The sequence below is a fragment of the Siphateles boraxobius genome, unplaced genomic scaffold (assembly GCF_051911475.1).
Source record: "Siphateles boraxobius isolate OS27281-9 unplaced genomic scaffold, OSU_SipBor_1 20, whole genome shotgun sequence".
Taxonomy (NCBI): Eukaryota; Metazoa; Chordata; class Actinopteri; order Cypriniformes; family Leuciscidae; genus Siphateles; species Siphateles boraxobius.
The window spans coordinates 20,379,976-20,402,870 of NW_027508811.1; the positions used below are offsets into that span (position 1 = coordinate 20,379,976).

General features: G+C 36.8%; 2 protein-coding genes across 2 annotated transcripts; one reads left to right on the forward strand and one right to left on the reverse strand.

The window, feature by feature from the left end:
* The first annotated feature begins 1,141 nt into the window (after positions 1-1,141).
* rrh (retinal pigment epithelium-derived rhodopsin homolog) lies at positions 1,142-4,857 on the forward strand. The gene is made up of 7 exons (XM_077237366.1): positions 1,142-1,388; positions 2,756-2,946; positions 3,321-3,420; positions 3,549-3,702; positions 3,854-4,022; positions 4,395-4,573; positions 4,640-4,857. Exons 1-7 carry the CDS (start codon positions 1,262-1,264, stop codon positions 4,743-4,745), a joined length of 1,026 nt encoding a protein of 341 aa, XP_077093481.1. The 5' UTR covers positions 1,142-1,261; the 3' UTR covers positions 4,746-4,857.
* A 187-nt stretch (positions 4,858-5,044) lies between these two features.
* Positions 5,045-21,837, reverse strand: enpep (glutamyl aminopeptidase). Its single transcript, XM_077237365.1, has 20 exons — positions 21,011-21,837; positions 18,899-19,040; positions 15,329-15,460; positions 15,090-15,210; positions 13,951-14,105; positions 12,823-12,936; positions 12,568-12,702; positions 12,415-12,480; positions 12,263-12,328; positions 11,811-11,971; positions 10,269-10,342; positions 10,048-10,184; positions 9,058-9,113; positions 8,717-8,867; positions 8,064-8,137; positions 7,218-7,322; positions 6,956-7,129; positions 5,834-5,974; positions 5,659-5,740; positions 5,045-5,535 (listed from the first exon to the last, which is right to left on the reverse strand). The coding sequence occupies exons 1-20, from the start codon at positions 21,634-21,636 to the stop codon at positions 5,386-5,388; spliced, it is 2,862 nt and encodes a 953-aa protein (XP_077093480.1). The 5' UTR covers positions 21,637-21,837; the 3' UTR covers positions 5,045-5,385.
* Positions 21,838-22,895: the final 1,058 nt, after the last annotated feature.

Sequence of the window (22,895 nt, forward strand, 5' to 3'; positions counted from 1 at the left end):
TAATAATGTTCTGCACACAGAAAAATGGTTCTTTCAAGACTTTTTCATTAAAAGATTCTTTAGGCAACCCATAAGGTTACGGCATTGCTGTGGGAGAAAAAACCTTCTGAAACCTTTATTTTTAAGAGAGCTGTATGTCAAGTCTGTCATCGTATTTCTACACACACACACACACACACACACACACACACACACACACACACACACACACACACACACACACACACACACACACACACACACACACACACACACACACACACACACACACACACACACACACACACAAAACATATGTAGTGTTTCCATGTTTTATGGGGACTTTCCATAGACATAATGATTTTTATACTGTAAAAACTGTATATTCTATTCCCTTACACTAACCCTTCCCCTAAACCTACCCATCACAGAAAACTTTCTGCATTTTTACATTTTCAAAAAACATCACTTAGTATGATTTATAAGCTGTTTTCCTCATGGGGACCAAAAAATGTCCCCACACGAACAAGGATTTCAGATATTGCCATGGGGACATTTTGTCCCCATAAGGTAGGGTTTACCAGGCCACACATACACACACACACACACACACACACACACACACACACACACACACACACACACACACACACACACACACACACACTATATATATATATATATCTGTTATAACAATGATAAAGCATCATTGTTATAAACTTGCAAACTTATGATAGGCCACTCAAGGCACTTCATCTTTGACAAACTGTTTAATCCAAAAGTGATGTAATAACATACTTGAAATAACAATAATGCTGCTACTGCAGATGCTTTTTACCTATTTGCACTTATCTGCATTTGCACATAGTTCTTGTTTGAACTATACTGAATTGTGCTTATCAATTTATTGCTGCACTTTTGTTGTTTTAATGGTGAATTATGCTAATGACTTGTACTCCACATTCCAATAAAGCTTTTCTATTGCATAGAATGAAAAGCTTTCATGTGCAGATTAGTACTGAAACAACGGTTTCTTCAGTCCTCACAAACCAAGCAGAAAACATAATTAGAGAACATAATCCAGGCCAATGCTTTTCCAGCCCTTCATTCCCTCAATCACCCCATAACCTTCTACATCCCATAAGCACACACAGTTTTATGATCTCTTTCTAGGTAGGACTGGGGAGTCTGGACTTCTTTTTTTTTTTAAAGCTGCATGGTTTTGTTTAAACAGATGTGAATGTTAGACAGATCTGAAACCTGAGTGGTGTTTATAACCTATATGATTATGTGTGACGAAGAGATGGCTTCTGGATTTCTGAACGCTTCTGCTGAGAACGTTTATGGTGAAAAAAGCGCTTTCTCACAAACAGAACACAATATTGTCGCTGCATACCTCATCACAGCAGGTAAATAGCAGTGGTTGTGTGTATAATGTTACATTTTGTATTTGATGTTAGCAATTAGTTATAAATTAACTGAAACTTTTAAATAACTAGTTTAATAATTATCAAGTACATAATTTAATAGCCTAATTTTTTGAATTGTCATATCTTCTCATTAAGTAAGAGTTTAGTAAACCAATTGCCAAGAATTGCCTTTGGGGCCAAAACAGGAACTGTGTCTAACTAGCAAGGTTCTCTTAAAAATATGAGTAAATAATTTAATAAAACATTTGTTCAAAGTTATCTGCCTTTTAATAATGTTCTCAAAATGTTAGTATAAAAATGTTAATTAGGCCTATACCGATCATAGAACTTTTTTTTAACATTTTAGTTCGACGATTCTCTCAAAATTATGAACTAACGTTAATAGATATTTTGTTTAAAGTTATCTGGTCTTCGACTTTAGGCTACGTAACGTTGACATTCGTTCAAAGTTATTTTGTCTTTATTAATAATTTTCTTAGTCAAGTTATTTATACATCGTCCGTGATGTTTTTCCGAAATGTTTTAGTCGGACGTTCGTCTAATGTTTTTATTTTTTATGTTATAGGTTAGGCCTACTGCTTGTTTCAGAACGTTCAGAGAACAATCAGAAGTAACGTTGCCAAAAATAATTTCCAAATTTAATAGAAATGTTACCTTAACTCTCGTAAAATCAAGAAAAAAAACATTTTTAAAACATTTTTAAAAATTGACATTTTAAAAATTCAGAAAATAACGTTTTCATAATTTAATGGGATCCTTAGCTAAATGTTCTTGTAATATATTTTAGTTAGCTGGGTAGGCTTAAATTCAGGACAATGTTTTTAAGCATTCCTTGAACAACATTTACAGATTCAGCCAGGCGTGTGAGGTAACCAGCAGGGGTGTAGTAGGCTATAAAACGGGAAACTGAATACGGGAAATGTTTAGACATGAAATAATAGCCTATATGTGTGTGAGACTAATGTCTTTGTGTCCACAAATGTCCTAAAGTGATAATTCATCCAAAAATGAACAATTTTGTCACCATTTAGGCTAGGCTACTCACCTTCAAGTTGTTTCAAACCATGAGTCTGTTCCAAACCTGTAAGAAGATTTTATAGAATGATGGTAATCAAAAGTTGACGGTTGACTACCATACAAAAAAATACTATGGAAGTCAATGGCTACCGTCAACTGTTGATTACCAACATTTTTCAAAATATCATCTTTTGTGTTAAACAGAAGAAAGAAACTCATACAGGTTTGGAACAACATGAGGGTGAGTAAATGATGACAACATTTTAATTTGGGGGTAAACTATCCTTCTAACCTCCTGCTCTCCCTGTGTCTTTTTCTATCTCTATCAGGAGTGGTCAGTCTGACTAGTAACATTGTGGTGCTGCTGATGTTTGTGAAGTTCAGAGAGTTGCGTACTGCCACAAATGCTATCATCATTAATCTGGCTTTCACTGACATTGGCGTAGCCGGTATTGGTTACCCCATGTCAGCAGCCTCAGATTTGCACGGGAGCTGGAAATTTGGCTACATGGGCTGCCAGGTGTGCACCTCCTACTTTTTCAACAAACACAGTCATTTTGATTGTATAATTAAGCAAAATTGTAAATATAATCATAGTTGCATTGTTAGGGGACAATGATGAGTAAGAGTGTCATAAAGCACGCATGTTCTTAGTAGATTTGCAACCTGTACTAACCTTGCATTATATTTATAATATTTTAACAAAATTGTTTCACTACTTTTTTCCTCTGAAGACATAACAATAAAAGATAATGCCCAAAAGTGCTAGATATTAAAAATATTTGAGACACATTTTTATCAAAACATAAAATCTCATTATTTTTTGCCTAATTCCGCTAGAACATAGGCTACTTTCTTGCATAAGAATAACAGAACTTGTTACCTCTGTTACAGATCTATGCTGCGCTGAATATATTCTTCGGAATGGCCAGTATTGGGCTGCTCACTGTGGTTGCCATTGACCGATACCTTACCATATGTCGATCTGATGTAGGTATGAATCTGTCCATACAACTGCCTGAATGAAATATGAACCACTAAGGACCGTCATTGACTTAGTGGAGAGTCAATGTCACTTGTCCAAAATGCTGTAGGATATCTATTAATGTGTGTTTGTTACAGGACAGAAGCTGTCAACATTGTCATACACACTTCTAATTGTGGCTGCTTGGCTGAATGCTGTGTTTTGGTCAGCCATGCCCATCATTGGTTGGGCAGGATATGCCCCTGACCCCACAGGAGCCACCTGCACCATCAACTGGAGAAACAATGACGCGTGAGTGAAGATTGATATTACAGGCCAGGCCATAGAAACCCATTTTATTCCTGTACTAATCTTTTATCAGTTTTACCACTCTGTAAATGTGAATTGTGAATCTTAAAAGTGGAGAGGGTATTACAAGTGGTCTGATCCTGTTTGCTTTTAGATCTTTTGTGTCCTACACAATGACTGTGATCATTGTCAACTTCATCATTCCACTGTCGGTCATGTTCTACTGCTACTATAACGTAGTAGTTACTGTGAAGAGGTTCAAAGTTAGTAACTGCCTAGACGGCATCGACATGGATTGGTCTGACCAGATGGACGTGACCAAGGCAAGCAAAAGTATTTTATTTATTTTTGCCATAAAATCCCATTCACTTGAGGGTAAATGTAACCAATAACTAAAACTATCAAAAATCAGTTTAAGTAATTGAAATAAAGCTGAAATAAAAAATTTTTATGATATTAAATGAAAATGAGAAATTTTGTCTCAGCAACTTAAAATGAAAATGGTTTAAGTACTAAAATTACTAAAACTGAAATAATAATTTTTTCCCATTTTTAGTTGAAAATGGTGTTTTGTAAACGGCACCCTAATCAAAATATAAATAAATATAATTGGCTAATAGTTTATATAAATACTGCTTGACTGGTTTTGTGTGCCCTCTGGTTTTCGTTAACTTGAATGCTTAATTATTTTTTAGATGTCCGTTATAATGATAGTGATGTTCCTGGCTGCCTGGTCTCCATATTCGATTGTGTGTTTGTGGGCATCATTTGGTGACCCCAAAATGATTCCAGCTGCAATGGCCATAATTGCCCCACTCTTCGCCAAGTCCTCCACCTTTTACAATCCTTGCATCTATGTCATCACCAACAAAAAGTAAGGCCTCCTTGTCCCATCTTTCTTGTCACTTTCTTTCCTTACTAATACATTTGTTGACTGCAGGTTCAGGAGAGCCATCATTGGAATGTTACGATGTCAGACACGACAGCGAATGAATATTACCAACCAGCTTCCAATGACAGTGTCTTCTGTGCCACTCAACCCTTAAATGAAGAGAAAATCAGATATTTAAACATTCATAAAACATCAGCGCTGGACGCTTTCTGTCTGCTCCACTGTTTTAACACCACCAGGGCACGATTACTTTGCAGTCTCAGACGAATGTAACGGGTTCTCATACCATGAATATGGTTCCTGCAACTGGCATTGCCTTCTTTTAACCTTGCTATTCAGTACCTAATCTGATGCTTGTTACATTATGTCTGCTGCAAATCTTGTGAAATTGCTGTTCTTGATACGGCATGTACTCAAAATGTTTTCATTTGAATAAAAACAATTACGCAATGATTTGTTTTAAAGATTTCTATAATTTTGCTATTTTCTTTATCAAATGTGTAAAATTTAAGCATCCTTTATGACATTTATTTCACATTTTACAGATAATGAATTTGATGTGTACTGCAACACATTAAATAAAGAAACAATGTACAGTGCCTAAGGATTTGTAATGCCTAAGAAAATACTTTTTTAAAACGGTCATGGCAACAGAATCCAAGATTATTTTGTCAGAGGAGAGTATTCAATTATGGCTCTTTGCTAAAGACTCATTTTCAAGCTGCCCTGAGCAATTCACTGTGACATTTAGTGGGGGGTGGGAAAAACTGTTCTGACGCTGGACCCTTTCAGCATTAGGAGGACACATTGTTCATCAGCCAGACACGAATCTCCTCATGATTCCGTCGCATCCATTCAATATTGTTCTTCACAGTCTCTAATGCCTGCTTCCTGGGCATCTCACCTGCTCCTGCATTTGGGTTGAGGGCAAAAAAGTGCTCCATCTAAAAGTAAACCAATTCGTGACAGTCAAACACTGAGACATATTGCACAAAGGTGCATTAAAATCCAAGATCTACTAAGTAGTAAGCTAGTTTTCCATTCCAAACACAGCCTTGGTGTCTCACCTTCCATAGCAGCAGCTCGGTGTTGTATGTACTAGTAATTCTGGAGGGCAGACGGCCCAAGTTCCTGTCATTGATAGTATATCTAAAACAGACATGAGATCATGAAGAACATTGTTATTTTCAACAAGAAGAATACAGATTTTCCCTGTTCCTTTCAAATGTTAGATGAACTAACCTGTTCACTAGGTAATCCCAGTTGAGGGTCATCCATTCCCAGGCCATAGTTTTGCCATTTGGGTTGCGTGACACGTATTGCACTAGACTAAAAACATCTTGACTTCTCACAATGCTTTCATTTTTAGCGGCTTCAAGCAACCTGTTAAAAAAGAAAGACAATTGAACAAATTATTTATTGAGTGATAGTTTACTATTATTAAGGCCCTGTTTACAAGTGGAGGGTCTATGGGTGGGTAACTGTATGGGCTTTATCAGATCATTCGATCTGATAACCACAAGACCACGCCAAACGTTATGAGTGCATGTTAGAAATCAGGAATGGTGAGAGAACATTGTGCTTGGTAAGTTTTTTCATCAAACCAAACTTGGGTCTTCAGCCTTCTGACTAGCGCTCTTCTCATGTTGTTTACACGTTTGGTCAGTAGGCGGAGAGTAATGTCTTTTGTGGTTGTTTAAACACATTTGACCACATAAGCGTCTACACAGCGAAAGCAATCCGGTCCAATGAGTTTTCGACTACCTCTGAAATTGGTCGAAAGTGGACAAGCTCAAAATGTTAGACCCCGTTTACACCTGTATTTAGCGTCGTGCACTTGTGATCCGATTGACCAAAACGCATCTTAAAACCAGGTGTAAACAGAGTTTGTTTTTGGTGCAATTAGGCTATGAGTTAGTCAACTGTAGGTGAATCTGAAGCAGTATCAGTATTTTTTTAGAGAACAATGGATTATCAAAAAAAAAAAATTGCAGGGCAGGGACTTGGTTCTATACGTCATTATTGATTGGATTATGAGATGTCAAAAATAAATGTGAGTTGCAGTTGATTGTGCATTGTTTAAGTGGACTACGTCATCAGAGAGAAGTCTTTCATTTTCACAGGATGAGTGGTTAAGGTTAGGATTTGGTTTAGGTTTAGTTACTTGTAATTATGTATAATTTACTGTTATTACTATAGTAAATACATGTGGTAAAGTGTAACTATGTCACCTTAAAATAAATTGTTACCCAAAACAATTAAAAAAAAATAAAGCATGTATGTGTAAGAATACACATAGAGTAAAATCTATATTATGGATTTCATGCCGACATTAATCTTCTGCACTGGGAAGAGGGAGATTACCTGTGAAGGAGAGTGACATTTTCTACTGAAGCCAAGCCGTAGAGCAGCTTGTCTTTCTCCTGGGCGAGAGAGGCAGAGAGATACTTCTGGAACATGATTTCCCAGCTCCGTTCCGATTTTGAGTTCCTCATTCCGTATCGGTACACCAACAACCGTAAGTTGACAGCCACACTGCTGCTCCCCAATCAGAGAAAGTGCCTCTTTGATAAACTGAGTGGACCACTATACATCCTGTAACGTATTTATGTATGAATGTGATTACCTAATTGTTCCATCAATCCATTTATTGAAAATGTAAGAGGCTTGGTTGAGAGCCTCCTGGTCATTCATCTGACATGCAAGGTCTAAAATTGTCTCCCTCAGCAGCCTGTACAGGAAACGGAAAAAAGAAATTCAGGGGGCGTTTACACTACACCGTTTTCAACTAACAATGGAAAACTTTTTATGTGTTTTGGCCGTTCATTTACAGGACAACAGTGTTTTGGGGGCCTGAAAATGCAAACCTTTGACAATGGGTGAAATTTTTTTTTTTTAAACGAAACCATTATCGTCTCTGTGTAAACTACAAAAACACATTTGTGAAAAACTTTTATGTTTTTAGTACATCGTTGTCATGTAAATGTACACAAAGTTTTGTTGAGATTTTTATTTTTTAAATTATATTTAAACCTGAAAATAAACTAATAATGATCTGCAGCTGTGATCAATCTTTTATAATGAATACTGCAATATTCCATGAAGAAAATAAGAAATGTCCATTTTGAATTCATGTTGACTTTAAGATTCTGAATTTCAGTAATCAAAAAAGAAAATTTGGTCATGTAACTTTTTGTATAGATCATCAGATTTTCTTTAGAACACAACTTGTGGAGCAATGCTGCTGTCATTAAAGCAAAAGGAGGATAACACAAACACTACATCTAAGGCATTACATTTTTAAAACTTTCAAATTGTTATGAAATATAAATTAAATTAGAAAAGAAAGCAAAATAGAACAATTTCCACTGTATATGTGTGTACTACAAGACTGATAAATCCAAGAATGTGTCCTTGGCTTGGCCTATAGGAGAGCTTTTTTAGTTAGTTCTGCCAAAAAAAATTCTCTCACCGCTCTGTTTGGGTCCCCTCATCATTCCAGCCAAGTTCTCTGGATATCTTCTGCACATGGTTACGGAAGAGTTTCTAAACATGATTTCAAACAGAGCATATGAAAAACAGAAGATTTAAAATAGTAACTTCTTGCAAACATTTATATAAAGAATATCAGCTATAAATCTCTCGCTTGGAATAAGACCAGATTTTAAAATTTTACATGTTTTTTTTTTTTCTTTGTTTGTTTTATACTGGGGCTGGGAAAAGATTAATCGCGATTAATCGCATCCAAAATAAAAGTTTGTGTTTACATAATATATGTGTGTGCACTGTGTATAATTATTTTGTATATATAAATACACACACATGCATGTATACATATAAGAATTTTTTTATTTATATATAAAATATTTATATTTATATATAATATAAATTATAAATAAATATATACAGTATATACATGCAAATATTTCTTAAATATATACATGCATGTGTGTGTATTTATATATATAAAAAATAATTATACACATTGCACACACATATATTATGTAAACACAAACTTTTATTTTGGATGCGATTAATCGCGATACATTTTTTCCCAGCCCTTTTTTATACATGTTGTAAACATGTTGTCATGCTCTAGAAGGTATGAGGACTTTGGGATCCAACCTGGAATTTGAGGTAAAGCTCTTCGTCATTAGCCAGCATGTCTCTGACGTAGGAGATAGAAGTAGATACTCGATCCCACACAATGTACTCAGTTTCATTGGCCAGATATCTTGTTAAGTTGAAGGCATTTCCATAATTGACAATATCTGCCCTGTTAATGAAAAACAAAAGGCAGCACTTCTAAGCATGACTTCATCATCCTTACTTTCTGACCTCCACTATAACAATAAAAAGCTGTGCTATGTAAAATCATCTCAAATTCAGTTTTTTTTTTTACTGTCAGCAAGTCGAGATTGAAAGTAAGCGTTCTGCAGTTGAAAGAGTGTTTTTTACGAACTCACCGTCCAAATGCAAATACATCATCAATGTAGCTGCTTCGATCAGTTGCATCATACACCTAAAAATAAAAGATAACATAAGCATCATGTGAGTTTATCACACAGCTCTCTGCAGAACATCTTTGCTCTGATTGGCCAATCGCAATATGACTCCGTCGTCTGTGGTAACGCTGTCACCTGGCGCTTACTTGTTACTCACACCGCGGTCCGCGGACAATCTCATTCAAATTCAGATTCCCTTCGCAGGGAGATTGATTGACAGGCGATCTGGCCATTTTTGTCCGACAAAGCAGTCAGGAGAGTTAGCCTAATAAATTAACAATGGAGGATTTGAACTTGAAAAAAGGAGTGTACTGACGTCTCTCCACGGTTAAAACAACCTTCTGTTCATTTATCTGTATTTGATGCTATAAATTAACTAGAAGGAAGAGATGATCGGTTCACGAGCAGCTTTAACTGAGGCTCAACAGCGATCTGTCACTGTCAGACGCATTAAAGAGCCACAAAACGGTAGGCCTATTTATTGTTTACATTTCTTTAAAAAATTACCAAATTTGAAAGTTGAGACTTTGTTTCATTTCAAAAGTAACATGGTCTGTCCTGTCTGTCAGCGCGTTGTCAGGGTCTTCTCTGCTCCACGATGTATTTTTCACTGCGCGAGAGCGGCGTGGCTTGTCGGACATAGTAACAGTAGCCAAAGGGGGCGGTCAATTGGCGCTATCTAGCGTCTCAAGTAGCCTATTGTCTGTAAGTATAAATTACCTCAGGCTACTTAGAAATGTATTTTACTGTAAATGTAGGCCTAAATGTAACATTGTTACAGCGTCTGTCTTGTTGCTTGGCTTATTGTTTTGTACGTTATAGGAGACTACTTTTTTTTTAGCGTAAGCTAAATTTACCAAATTACTTGATCAGACAATCAAATTACCAAATGTGTACTCGGAAATGTGTAAAGGGTATATTAAAGAGAAATAAATATATTAATGATAATACCTTATAATCTGTGAAAAGTTGCTCAGCAATAGTGCTCCACACACTGTCGTGGTGATTTACTCGATAATAGCCCATGTGATCTTTGTTGACTTTGATAAGACCATCGGTTGCAGGGGAGTATCCATCAATGACTTCCTCTAAATAAACACAAGGCAGATATTATTAGACAGCATAATTATTTCCCAGTGTCAAAAACAGTCTAAGCATATTATCTTGTTAACCTGTTTTTTCGAATATGAAAGAGTTGTTTTTGGAGTTGAGTGTTCTCCATTTCACAGGAATGGTCCATTTGTATCTGTGAGACAAGAGATCATTGTGAACTAATTAACTTTTCAGTGTGCCACATGAGAGGGGAAGTATCAGAGGTGAGTTCAGTTCATTATCTGTATTCCTGTGAAGAATAATGATAATCATTATACTTTACAGGAATACAGATAGGCTAATGAACTGAATTATTATTTGTAAACATGTTGTAGTTTATTGAGGACAGCTGAGATAAGGACATATGTAAAGAATAGAGCAGTGCTTTTTAATCCATGAGTTGTGAGTGACTGTAAAATGAGTTGTAATAAAGGCCCCTTCACACCAAGCACTACAACTATAAAGATAACGATAAAGATATAATTCTAACAATTGTTCTCCATATTAAAGAATAGAGTTCACACCACAACTATAACGATAAAGATTTGAGGAACGATATCGTTGGGATCACTTTCAGAACGATTTTTTTCCAGCTGTCGAACGATAAAACACTGACAGCCAATCAGAATCCATTCTAATTTAAAGGTCTCGCGCAATTAAAATGGCAGATGACATTGCAGAGAAGTGATCGTCGAGGTACAAAAAAATCCTCCACTGTTTGACAAAAACCCCTTTTCAAGGATACGTTAAAAAAGATGGATATATGGAAAGCAATCGGTCGTATCCTAGGAATAAATGGTGAGATATGATTATGCAGTTTAACATAGTGTAACAAAATACCTCAGGTAGGCTATCCAGCGCTAGTTTTGACAACATTGCTGAAGTTGCGGTGAAAAAGGTGTTGTATACATAAAGATGTTGACTAGGCGATGTTTTTATCCCATCATTGACTTCTTCAGCTAAATTCACCGTTAGATTAGATCGATTACACTAGACTTGCTAGATTAACTGTTCAGATGCGCTCGGAACATAGCATGCTGGCTGAGGACATCTGCTGGCAAAGACGTGTAAAGGCAATAAGAACAGCACTTTTGTGCAAAAACACATGTTGTAAACAACAATTATAATAAAATTCGGATTCTCCCAACTCCTCTCGTCTTTTAAGGATATTGTGTACAAAAGCGCCTGTATTTCTTTTGATATTTTTTTGTAACGTAAAACAGCAACAGGTCATCCATTTTCGCTACTTTGAAACCGCAGCGCGGGCGCGCGCGTGCTTAGAATAAAAAGACCGTTATCGGTCGTTGGTGTGGACGCATATATAGTTATCTTTATCGTTATCTTTATAGTTATCGTGCTTGGTGTTAACGGGCCTTTAATTCTGTTCTGATTGTGGACAGTAAGAATAAACCAATCATACTAGAATCAGAATCACTTGGTAGTATGGTGAACACAATATTTGATAGTGTATAGGCTTATGCATTTTCCTAATCTGCACATGCCATGTTACTTTTGCAAATGGTTGGGCCTATAAGTGGTTCATGGTAATATTATTGAATTCCAGTGTTTAATTCCACAGACATTTTTGGTGTAGAGAGATGTGTTAATATCATCAGGCTCACCCCAGGGGAGTGGTGGGTTGGCTGGGGTCAGCATTGGGGTCCAGAAGGAACCTGCTCTGGATGAGTTTCGCTTCAGTGTCTGTGATGGTCAGATTCAGAACAGGATAACCCATCTGCTTTGTCCATGTGTCCATAATTTTGGCCACAGGTAAGCCACTCTCCTAAAGTATGACCCAAGATATATATATAATAGGAATATATCTAAATAGCGTGCAGACAAAAATTTATTAAAAAACATTAATTTATTAAAACAAATTAATGAGTGTTTGTAGACATGTAGTTGCAAAGTTACTTAGTAGAATTTGAAAGTGGACTATCGAAATAAAGTGTAAACCATGCATTTCCCTAAATGTGTCACGGCATGCGGTTGCTTATAATATATATATATATATATATATATATATATATATATACATTAAAACGGCAAGGTATGACAAATAAAAGCTATTTACATCTTCCATGGCTTTCCAAAAGTCTGCAGTTTTAGCATTCTGGAAGGGGAAGTTTTTCAGATATTGCTGTGGTAAAAAAAAGAAAGAGGGCTTTATTTAAGATAAAAGTGTGGAGTCAATGGAAAATGTGTGTTAAAAGTGAGGTGCCTTACTCGACATCCATCCCTAAATTTGTCACGGCCAAGCAAGTCCTCCAGCATACGTAAAATAGAAGCGCCCTAAAGCAGAATGAGATTAGAGCGACCAATTCATAGCAAAAAATGTTTATAGAGCAACATCACTAGATCAGGCATCACTGAATTTACCTTGTTATATGAAATGGCATCGAACACGGATGTGATCTCAGCAGGGCTGGACACATCCACAATTATAGGATGGGAAGAGAGTAGAGCATCATCGACCATGACAGGAAATACATCATTGATAAGCATGATGTCGCGCTGGGAACACAGAGGATGAATTTGGTATAAACATGGCATCTACCCTCAATGTGATTGGATGGTTTCAGAGAGATGTTGCCTATTTAGGAATACATTTGAATGATTCAGGCATGTGCTCACCATTCCCCAGTCAGTCTCGGCTTGTTCCACTCCCACATACTCAAAAAAGCTGGCAAAGCCCTCGTTCAGCCACAAGTCGTCCCACCAGTCCATAGTCACAATATTTCCAAACCACTGCAGATTAAAGACAAAACAAGGGCCGATTGCATAAACTGCTCAGACTATTCTAAAAAGCTTGTCATCTATTTTTTTTCTTCAAGACTGGTCCTAATATTTTATTTAATCAGTTACATAAAATGGTTGTTTGATCTAATTTGAATTGGAAAATAAAGACTGATTGCCTCTTGTCTAACTGCTAGTTGCTCAAACTACAGTAGCTATTAAGACACAGTATTAACATAGTGTCTAAGTTAATGCAACTGGCCACAGTTCCTTGAATAGTAGACCCTAAATATGTCATGCTTATTTAGCCCTATATTGTTCCTGTAACTGTGCCTTTAATAAAATGTGTTTATTCAAAGTTTAAAAAGTAAAATTGGACATATTTCAAGGATTCAATACTCAAACTATGCAACCAAAGTCAGCAGCAGCATAATGAAAGCTCAACAAAAAGACTCTGTTTCAAGTGAATGTCTTTACAAGGAAATAAGTTACAAATTATCTAAATTACATCATGATTTTAGAGCATCTTTAAAGGGTTTAACCAGTTCTATTATAATATGACATTTTTAGCTCTGTGTAACCTCTTTGGATTCTGCTTCCAACAACCTTGGACCTGGCCATAAAAAGATTTAAAAAAAACATCACTGCGTTGGATGTGTCTGAGAGGGTGTAATATGTAACTGTGTGATAGTAATCTTTATGGTAATCATATTTTTGATTATATTGGTACTGTAAATCGGCATGATGGAAAATGCAGTTACAGGAAGCAGTAAAATGAGATGCAGGCTCAGTACATGGTGTTCTGCCAAGGCCTGTTCTGAAGTGAGACTGATGACATGTATGCTATTGACCTCACTCTTACGCAGTGTCCTGGACAGAGCACCTGTAGTGTGCTTTAAAGCACTGCTTGCTTTGAATGATGTTAAAGCTGCAGTCTGAATATGATACATGATGCTAGGTTAACTAGCTCCACAACTCGTAATCTTTCAGTGATTACCATTAGAGATATGTGATAGGGTTAGTAACCTGGTGAACAAGCTCATGCGCAATGACACTGGCCACTCGCTGTTTGTTGATTGAAGAGGACTCCTTCTCATCGAACAGCAGGTTGGTTTCTCTGTAAGTAATCAACCCCCAGTTCTCCATCGCTCCTGTCCCAAAGTCTGGGATTGCTATCTTATCTGCAGCAGAAACAGAATACATCCCATATTCCTTTGTCACAATAATTATAACATACTGTAGACAAAGACATTATATAAGTCAGTTGATAAGATAAAATAGCCTACTATATAAATCATGAATCATTGCCTTTTGATAAGATAAGTTTGTACAGCTGTTTCAAATCGTATAAGGGTAAATGACAAAAAAAGAGTTCAAAGATATTTTTTATAAAATGTTAATTTTAAAAAGTATAAAAATAAGAAATGTGTGTGTGTGTGTGTGTGTGTGTGTGTGTGTGTATATATATATAAATTACTCTATGTATTAATTTTGGTTACATATGATTTGGAAAAAAAAATCCCTTTTCAAGAAAAGTTTAAATTCAATGAAAAGTAATAATATTTTCCTTATACCTGGCAAGTAAGAAGATACACTTGTACACTTATTAATACTTTCAGAAATATTTTAAAATATATATTAAATATAATGTTAAAAACCTTTTTCAAACAAATATCATTAATGATTAATTCATAAATCTCATAAATTTAACATTTTGGGGAGTTGCGCCACATGACATTTTACAACCTGAAAAAAAGTCAAATTGACAGTACATCATTTATTTATTTTTCTGTGTGTTGGACACACCACACGACAAGACAAAAAGAAAAATATTTCTGTTCAGACAATCATAAAAAAAATAATGTCCACTTAAAGTAATTACTTAACAAGGGTTTATTTTGAGAATTTAATTTCCCCCCCTTCATTGTTATATTGGGACAGTTTAAAATGAATATGAAAATAAATTTAAATTCAGAAATTAAAAACAGGCTAATCGGGAAAGAGATGTATTCAAGTTATTATATGAATTGGTTTTATGCATTTTTTAATAAATTAATAGATCCAGAAAACTTATAATAAAAATTATAAGTAATAATTAATAATGATGATGATACCACTAATATGATAAACAGTTAAAAATTGTGAAAATGTATCTGCTGATTTACCAAGTTTCTCTATAGAATATTCCATGTCAAAATACTCCTCAAAGTAATCGAATATGATCTTAGTGACATTTGCAGCATATTCAGTGGTTGAGATCTGCAAAGGCTGAGCATAGATCCTCAACTGTCAGGAGGAGAGAAAGAGATGAATAATGAAAATCCATTATTTCAGTGAAGTGTCAGTGTTCCGACTGTTAGGAAATATTCAGTAAATCCTGGTTTAGAAGAATAAAATTTCTTACTGGTATTCCTCTTTTCGACGTTCGCTCGACATATTTGAACTGGTGCACCGCAAAACATACCAGATAGGTGCTCATCTTTACAGATTTTTTAAAGGAGGTTTTTGTCTTTTCATCCGACACTTTCTCCTTGTTCTGTGAAAGAGAGCCAAAAGATGTGTTTAAAAGGATATTAACATTATACAGGTCCTTCTCAAAAAATTTGCATATTGTGATAAAGTTCATTATTTTCCATAATGTGATGATAAAAATTTAACTTTCATATATTTTAGATTCATTGAACACCAACTGAAATATTTCAGGTCTTTTATTGTTTTAATACTGATGATTTTGGCATACAGCTCATGAAAACCCAAAATTCCTATCTCAAAAAAATAGCATATTTCATCTGACCAATAAAAGAAGTGTTTTTAATACAAAAAAAAAGTCAACCTTTAAATAATTATGTTCAGTTATACACTCAATACTTGGTCGGGAATCCTTTTGCAGAAATGACTGCTTCAATGCGGCGTGGCATGGAGGCAATCAGCCTGTGGCACTGCTGAGGTGTTATGGAGGCCCAGGATGCTTCGATAGCGGCCTTAAGCTCATCCAGAGTGTTGGGTCTTGCGTCTCTCAACTTTCTCTTCACAATATCCCACAGATTCTCTATGGGGTTCAGGTCAGGAGAGTTGGCAGGCCAATTGAGCACAGTAATACCATGGTCAGTAAACCATTTACCAGTGGTTTTGGCACTGTGAGCAGGTGCCAGGTCGTGCTGAAAAATGAAATCTTCATCTCCATAAAGCTTTTCAGCAGATGGAAGCATGAAGTGCTCCAAAATCTCCTGATAGCTAGCTGTATTGACCCTGCCCTTGATAAAACACAGTGGACCAACACCAGCAGCTGACATGTCACCCCAGACCATCACTGACTGTGGGTACTTGACACTGGACTTCAGGCATTTTGGCATTTCCTTCTCCCCAGTCTTCCTCCAGACTCTGGCACCTTGATTTCCGAATGACATGCAAAATTTGCTTTCATCCGAAAAAAGTACTTTGGACCACTGAGCAACAGTCCAGTGCTGCTTCTCTGTAGCCCAGGTCAGGCGCTTCTGCCGCTGTTTCTGGTTCAAAAGTGGCTTGACCTGGGGAATGCGGCACCTGTAGCCCATTTCCTGCACACGCCTGTTCACGGTGGCTCTGGATGTTTCTACTCCAGACTCAGTCCACTGCTTCCGCAGGTCCCCCAAGGTCTGGAATCGGTCCTTCTCCACAATCTTCCTCAGGGTCCGGTCACCTCTTTTCGTTGTGCAGCGGTTTTTGCCACACTTTTTCCTTCCCACTGAGGTGCCTTGATACAGCACTCTGGGAACAGCCTATTTGTTCAGAAATTTCTTTCTGTGTCTCGTTTAGAGACCCTTTTCATGATATGCAAATTTTTTGAGATAGGGATTTTGGGCTGTATGCCAAAATCACCAGTATTAAAACAATAAAAGACCTGAAATATTTCAGTTGGTGTGCAATGAATCTAAAATATATGAAAGTTTTTTTTATCATTACATTATGGAAAATAATGAACTTAATCACAATATGCAAATTTTTTGAGAAGGACCTGTATTAACATCCAATATACAGTTGTGGTCAGAATTATTGGCACCCTGGGTAAATATGATCAAAGAGGGCTGTTGAAATAAATCTGCTTTGTTTATCCTTTTGATCTTTAATTTAAAAAAATAGGACAAATCTAACATGTCATTGAAGTCAAATAAATGAAACGGGGGAGGAAATCACATTATGAAATAAATGTTTTTCTTCAAAAAACGTTGGCCACAATTATTAGCACCCCTAGTAAAATATATCTAAAGTGTATTCCCATTAGTATTAACATTTTTTAAGCACACCAGGGTGACTAGGAATATGAAAGTGTCTAGCTAAGACTTGTTGTTTCACAGGAATATAAATAAGAGGAAACACAAAGGCCAAATTCCCTTAATCATCCATCACAATGAGTAAAACCAAAGAATATAGTTCTGATGTGCATCAAAAGATTGTTGAGCTTCACAAAATAGAAAGTGGCTGTAAGAAAATAGCTAAAGAATTAAAAAATCCCATTTCCACCATCAGGGCAATAATTAAGAAGTTCCAATCAACTGAAGATGTTACGAATCTGCCTGGAAGAGGACAAGTGTCTATATCGTCCTAATGCATGGTGAGGAGGAGAGTCTGAGTGGCCAAAGACTCTACAAGGATCACAGATGAAGAATTGCAGAGATTAGTTGAGTCTTGGGGGTCAGAAAGCCTAAAAAAAAATCAAACCAACCCCTACATCACCACATGTTGTTTGGGAGGGTTTCGAGAAAAATCATCCTTCCTCATCCAAAAACAAACTTCAGCATATTCAGTTGTCAGACATGACTGGAACTTTGAAAATGGGACCAGATTCTATGGTCAGATGAAACAAAAAAAAGAGCTTTTTTTGCAGCAAACACACTAGATGGGTTTGGTTCAAACAGGAATAAAAAGTACCCCATGCCTACGGTTAAATATACTGCTGGATCTTATATGTTGTGGCCTTTTTTTTTTTTTGGTCCTGAACATCTTGTTCAGATACATGGTATCATGGATTCTAGCAAATACCAACAGATAAAAAAATCTAAACCTGACGGCCTCTGCTAGAAATCTTATTGTGGCGAACAGGACGACCGAGGGACGTGAGAGAACGGCGCGAGGCCGGTGGTGCGATTGCTAATGAGCAACACCTGTGAAGCACACCGGGCTCGCATCTCTCATTGAGGAGCGGAAGCATAAAGGAGGAGCGACGACGTTGATGATCGAGAGAGGAACAGGCCTGTATTTTAGTTGTGTTGTGTTTTGTTTTTGTATTTGTATTTTACTTTAGCCAGCAGTCGTCCGCAAGGGGCTGCTGGCGGTATTTTGATTTGTTTGTTTTATTTTAAATAAAGTCTTCTTCCCTGAACATTGCTACACTTATAATGGGCTGTGGTTGGATCTTCCATCAAGACAACAATCCAAAACATCAAAATCAACACAAAATGGGTAACTGAGCACAAAATGAAGCTTCTGCCATGACCGTCCCAGTCCCCTAAACTGAACCCTATGGAAAATGAGTGGGGTGAATTGAAGAGAAGAAGCACCAACGTGAACTTATGAATCTGAAGGATCTGGAGAGATTCTGTATGGAGGAATGGTCTCTGATCTCTTGTCAGTTTTTCTCCAAACTCATCAGGCATTATAGAAGAAAACTCAGAGCTGTTATTTTGGCAAAAGGTGGTTGCAAAAAGTATTTGATAAAAGGGTGCCAATAATTATTGGAGAAAAGCATTTATGTCATTATGTGATTTACCCCCGTTTCAATTCTTTTACTTCAATGAATGGTTAGATTTTTGCTTTAAAAAAAATTAATGATCTGATCAGATGCATCATCTGATCAGATCTTCATTTACCAAAACCATAAAGACAACCACACACTTGCACATACAGTAACACACTAGCAGACTGATGGTAAAATTCTTGGTTTAAAAGTTCAAGTTCTACAAACTGTTTTTAAGACTCAAGCAGCAGGGGAATATACCTCCACAGGCATGTTGGACAGCGCTTCATATGCACTGTCATGGGTGATGGAGATTGTGTAGGAGGCCTTTTTGTTGGGCTCATCAAAACATGGAAAAGATTTACGAGCGTCTGTGGGTTCATGGTCGGTTGCAGCGATTTTCCTATAAAAGATCAGAGCGGGGTTCATAAAAGTCAAATAGGGTTTTACGTTTACCACATTAACCACGTGGGGAAAGTCCAACCATATTTTCATTAACATCTAATCAAGTTTATGGCTAAATTAAACTCGCTGCCTATGTGTGCAACATAATAGTTTTTGGTGGCCTCTGGAGTTTTGCTAATCCAAATGCTATAACCAAAATAAAAAGTGATTCAAATTTACACCGATACACATACTCCATTCCTGAATAGTGTGATTTTTAGTTCTCCAGCATCACTGATAATAAAGACTTGTTAGTTGATTATGTGATATGATAGATGATCATGTGATCACCCACACATGAAGCATGAGTTGCTATTTCATTACATATTAGGAATGGCATTCCTATTGTAAGCTTGTTTAACTATTAGTATTTCTCAGATCTGAAACTGAAAAAAGAGAAAAACAAAACAGTGCAGTAATAGTACTAAAAGCTATATGACTTCATGATTAAATAAGCTTAAGCAGATGTAGTTATCTCATTCTTGGCACATTTCTGCTTTTGTTCCAAGAAATGAGGGTCCAGTTCAGTTCAGTTAAAATTTCACACCATTCCCAAATCAGATAAAATACTGTGACCCTACTTGCAGCTTGGCAATACTCAAGCACGTGTAGCATAGTTAAATAACATTGTAATCTCTTTGGTATTTTCCAATATTTTTGATATCTCCCTTAGCAACTATAAATCAATTCTCTTTAAGGCAGAGGCCTCAGAGCTTCTTATCCAAACCGTGGGCTAAATTCACACATTCAGTCCTGTCTAGTGTTATCTGTTCCCATCAGAGGAGCTGAGATGTACAGTAATTGTGAGAAAAACTGAGATAAATAAGTTTGCATGTGATTTCTGGGACATGTTGTAATATGGTAAAGGGTCATTTGCATGATTGGGATCTCACTGTTGGAGGCGAGCAGTAAATCTCAGAAAGTTTTTCACTGATACATTAAAATAACCTGGTTAACATATGAAATTAGTGCAACAATAATAGGTCACTTAGAGTTCAGAGAGATAACCTAGGGTCTACTAACCAAGCCAGGTCATCTAAAGTTTAGGAAAACTTTGTTACCCTAAACTTTAGATGACCTGGCTTGGTTAGTAGACTCTACTTGGTTTTGCCTGATGGCCCTGAAATGGTCATGATCGAAAGCTGAGGAACTGTAACATCCCTTATCAAAGCGCCTGGTTACTATAGTAACATTAGAGCCATATAAAAAAAATGTATCCATAATTAAATTTCATCACGTTAAACTCTGTACAGAGTTGTAAAGTGTAAATGTATTTTATGAAATATACGCAAGTATTGTTTTGTGGAATTTGTACCTTACTCGAGTACTTACTGAAACTGAAAAATTTTACTATATTGAAAATATAGATACTTTTTACTCTTTATAATTTTTTACTCTCAATAAATTATGCAACCAGACAGTTGATGGGCCCCATTGACTTCCATAGTATGGAGGGAAAAAAATACTATCGAAAGTCAATGGGGCCCACCAACTGTCTGCTTACTGACATTCTTCAAACTATCTTCTTTTGTGTTCTGCAGAAAAAAAAATTCATACAGGTTTGGAACAAATTGAGGGTAAGTTATGACAGAATTTAAATTTTTCGGTGAACCATGCCTTTAAAGACATTTATATTGTTACAAAATATTAGCATATTAGAATGATATAGGATAATGTGACATGTAGCATGTGGCTTCTTTCAAACACAATAAAAATATTCAACTTTTGAACACTAGTGTAAACGTATTAAACGTGTAAACTTTTTCACTTTTAATAATGTTTGATTTTATAATTCTTTAAATTGTGACAGCACACATACTTTCAAGTATAATTTGTCAGTACTTTTCATACCTCTGACCTGTGCATAATGACTTATTACACCACAAAAAAAAAAAAAAAAAATTCTACAATAGATGTTTTGATGCTTACTTGGTATTTCCATTCTCCTGATACGTGGTCCTGTAGAAACCAACCAGAGAGCCATTGAGCCAGCCCTGGAAGTGAAGAGTGAGAACGTAGTGCTCATCTGTACCAGTGACACTCAGCTGCTCGGCCACCTCTACCACCACGTACTCCTGCAGTTTGTACTCAAAGCATTCCTTCACCCTGACAGAGGTCAAGCCGGACGGGCCACTGCGCTGTAAAGTGGGCACCGCGGTGACAAAAGTCTCTCGGATGTGGAGCCACAGGTGCTGACTGGGCTGCGTCAGGTTCAGATGGATGGACACACTCCCTGTGTAGGTATCCGTATCGAGGTCAGGCTCCAAATGCAGATCGTAATGGAACGGTACCATGTAGTCAGGTAAGCGAAAATTGTCCCATCCGCCGTTTGTGTTGTCAGATGGTTTGCAGGGACCCCGGTTATCTGGGGGTGTTGTAGGTGATGGTGTTGGAGTTGGTTTGGTTTCATCATTGGATGAGGAGGTCTTCTGGCTTAAACCAACTCCGAGCCCCACGGCAACACCTGTCACAATGACGGCGGCGCAAATGATAGCAGCATGCTTCCCACGGATAAAGTACCGTTTTTCCTTCTTTTCGAACTCCAGACTTTCCATGGCAAGCCGTCAAATGCGGACACAAGTGTCAGAATGTGTACAAACACTCAAGTTCACAAAGTCAGAACACTCTCTCCCTGTGAACCCCCTCCCAAACACACACACTATCCTTGTACTTCCTTTTGCCTCCAAAGAGAGGAAACAGCTGTGTCTGATTCCCAAATGTGTGGACATACGCAGTCCCACACTCAATCATGCAGGGCAGCCTGTGGGAGGCTCAGAAGTTAAATCTGGAGTTAAGTTTCACCGCCCTGCAAAAAATTGCTCTGATGTCTCTAATGTCACAGCCACGCGGTTGTCAATGTGTTCACACAGGGAAGTGATTGTCCTCACACTAAATCTAACGCTGATAATGGCAATACAAAGGGGACAAGGGCTGAATTTTTACCGCCCTTCAGTTAAACATTAATCAAAATGTCTTAATCAGCAGTCAAAAAGGAATGATCACAAACAAGCATCTGAGAGAGAAAAGTGGGGGAGGGAGGCATAGGAACGCAGAGTAACATTTATAAAGAGTTATTATGAGGAGAGGAAGGGGCTTAAGGGAGAGCACTGGGGAATGTTACGAAACTGAGACGGTTTTAAGTGACTGAACAAATAATATACAGGATTCAAAATGTAAATTATGAACAGATTTGTCAGACATTAAAGTCTACAGCAGGTAGATGTTGTCCTTTATTCACTCCATCATACAATCAAAAGGGACAAATGTGATCAGAAACCTTACATAGGGGGATCTAAATACAATCACTCCATGTTAGTGACTGTACACAAAAACCCCATATGTAAAGTTTAGATCACATGTATGTTTTTTTTCATGCATGTTTTTTTTCCTTGAACACAATTGATTATATATACATATTTGGATTAAAAATCTCAGGTGAACAGTTATACACATATAGCAAGGAACGTGTTTGAGCCCAAACTTTTTACAATGAAGGGCCAAAAAATAAAACTTTTTGTCCAACAATAATATTAAAATTTACACTTTAAAAAAACAAATTCAAAAATTCAAATTCAAAATTTATTCTCTATATTTCAATGCAAAATTATCTTAGAATGATCTGACCTAAAATCTGTGACCTAAGGGTACATTAACATGACAATGATGTTAAAAAAGAAGATATTTTGAAGAATGTCAGTAACCAGACAGCTGATAGGGCCCCATTGACTTTCGGTAGTATTTTCTTCCCTCCTTACAAGACTCACAATGAAAAAGACAAGACACAACAAGACAACAAAGACAGACAAGACAAAAT

Excerpts from the sequence above, each read along its gene's own strand:
- rrh (XM_077237366.1), top strand. The coding sequence starts at position 1,262 with ATGATTATGTGTGACGAAGAGATGGCTTCTGGATTTCTGAACGCTTCT. Across the intron at positions 3,421-3,548 it reads CATATGTCGATCTGATGTAG|GACAGAAGCTGTCAACATTG; the intron begins GTATGAATCTGT and ends TGTTTGTTACAG. Across the intron at positions 3,703-3,853 it reads AACTGGAGAAACAATGACGC|ATCTTTTGTGTCCTACACAA; the intron begins GTGAGTGAAGAT and ends GTTTGCTTTTAG.
- enpep (XM_077237365.1), bottom strand. The coding sequence starts at position 21,636 with ATGGAAAGTCTGGAGTTCGAAAAGAAGGAAAAACGGTACTTTATCCGT. Across the intron at positions 12,937-13,950 it reads CGCATGAGCTTGTTCACCAG|TGGTTTGGAAATATTGTGAC; the intron begins GTTACTAACCCT and ends TTTAATCTGCAG. Across the intron at positions 10,343-11,810 it reads CAACCCACCACTCCCCTGGG|ATACAAATGGACCATTCCTG; the intron begins GTGAGCCTGATG and ends CTTGTCTCACAG.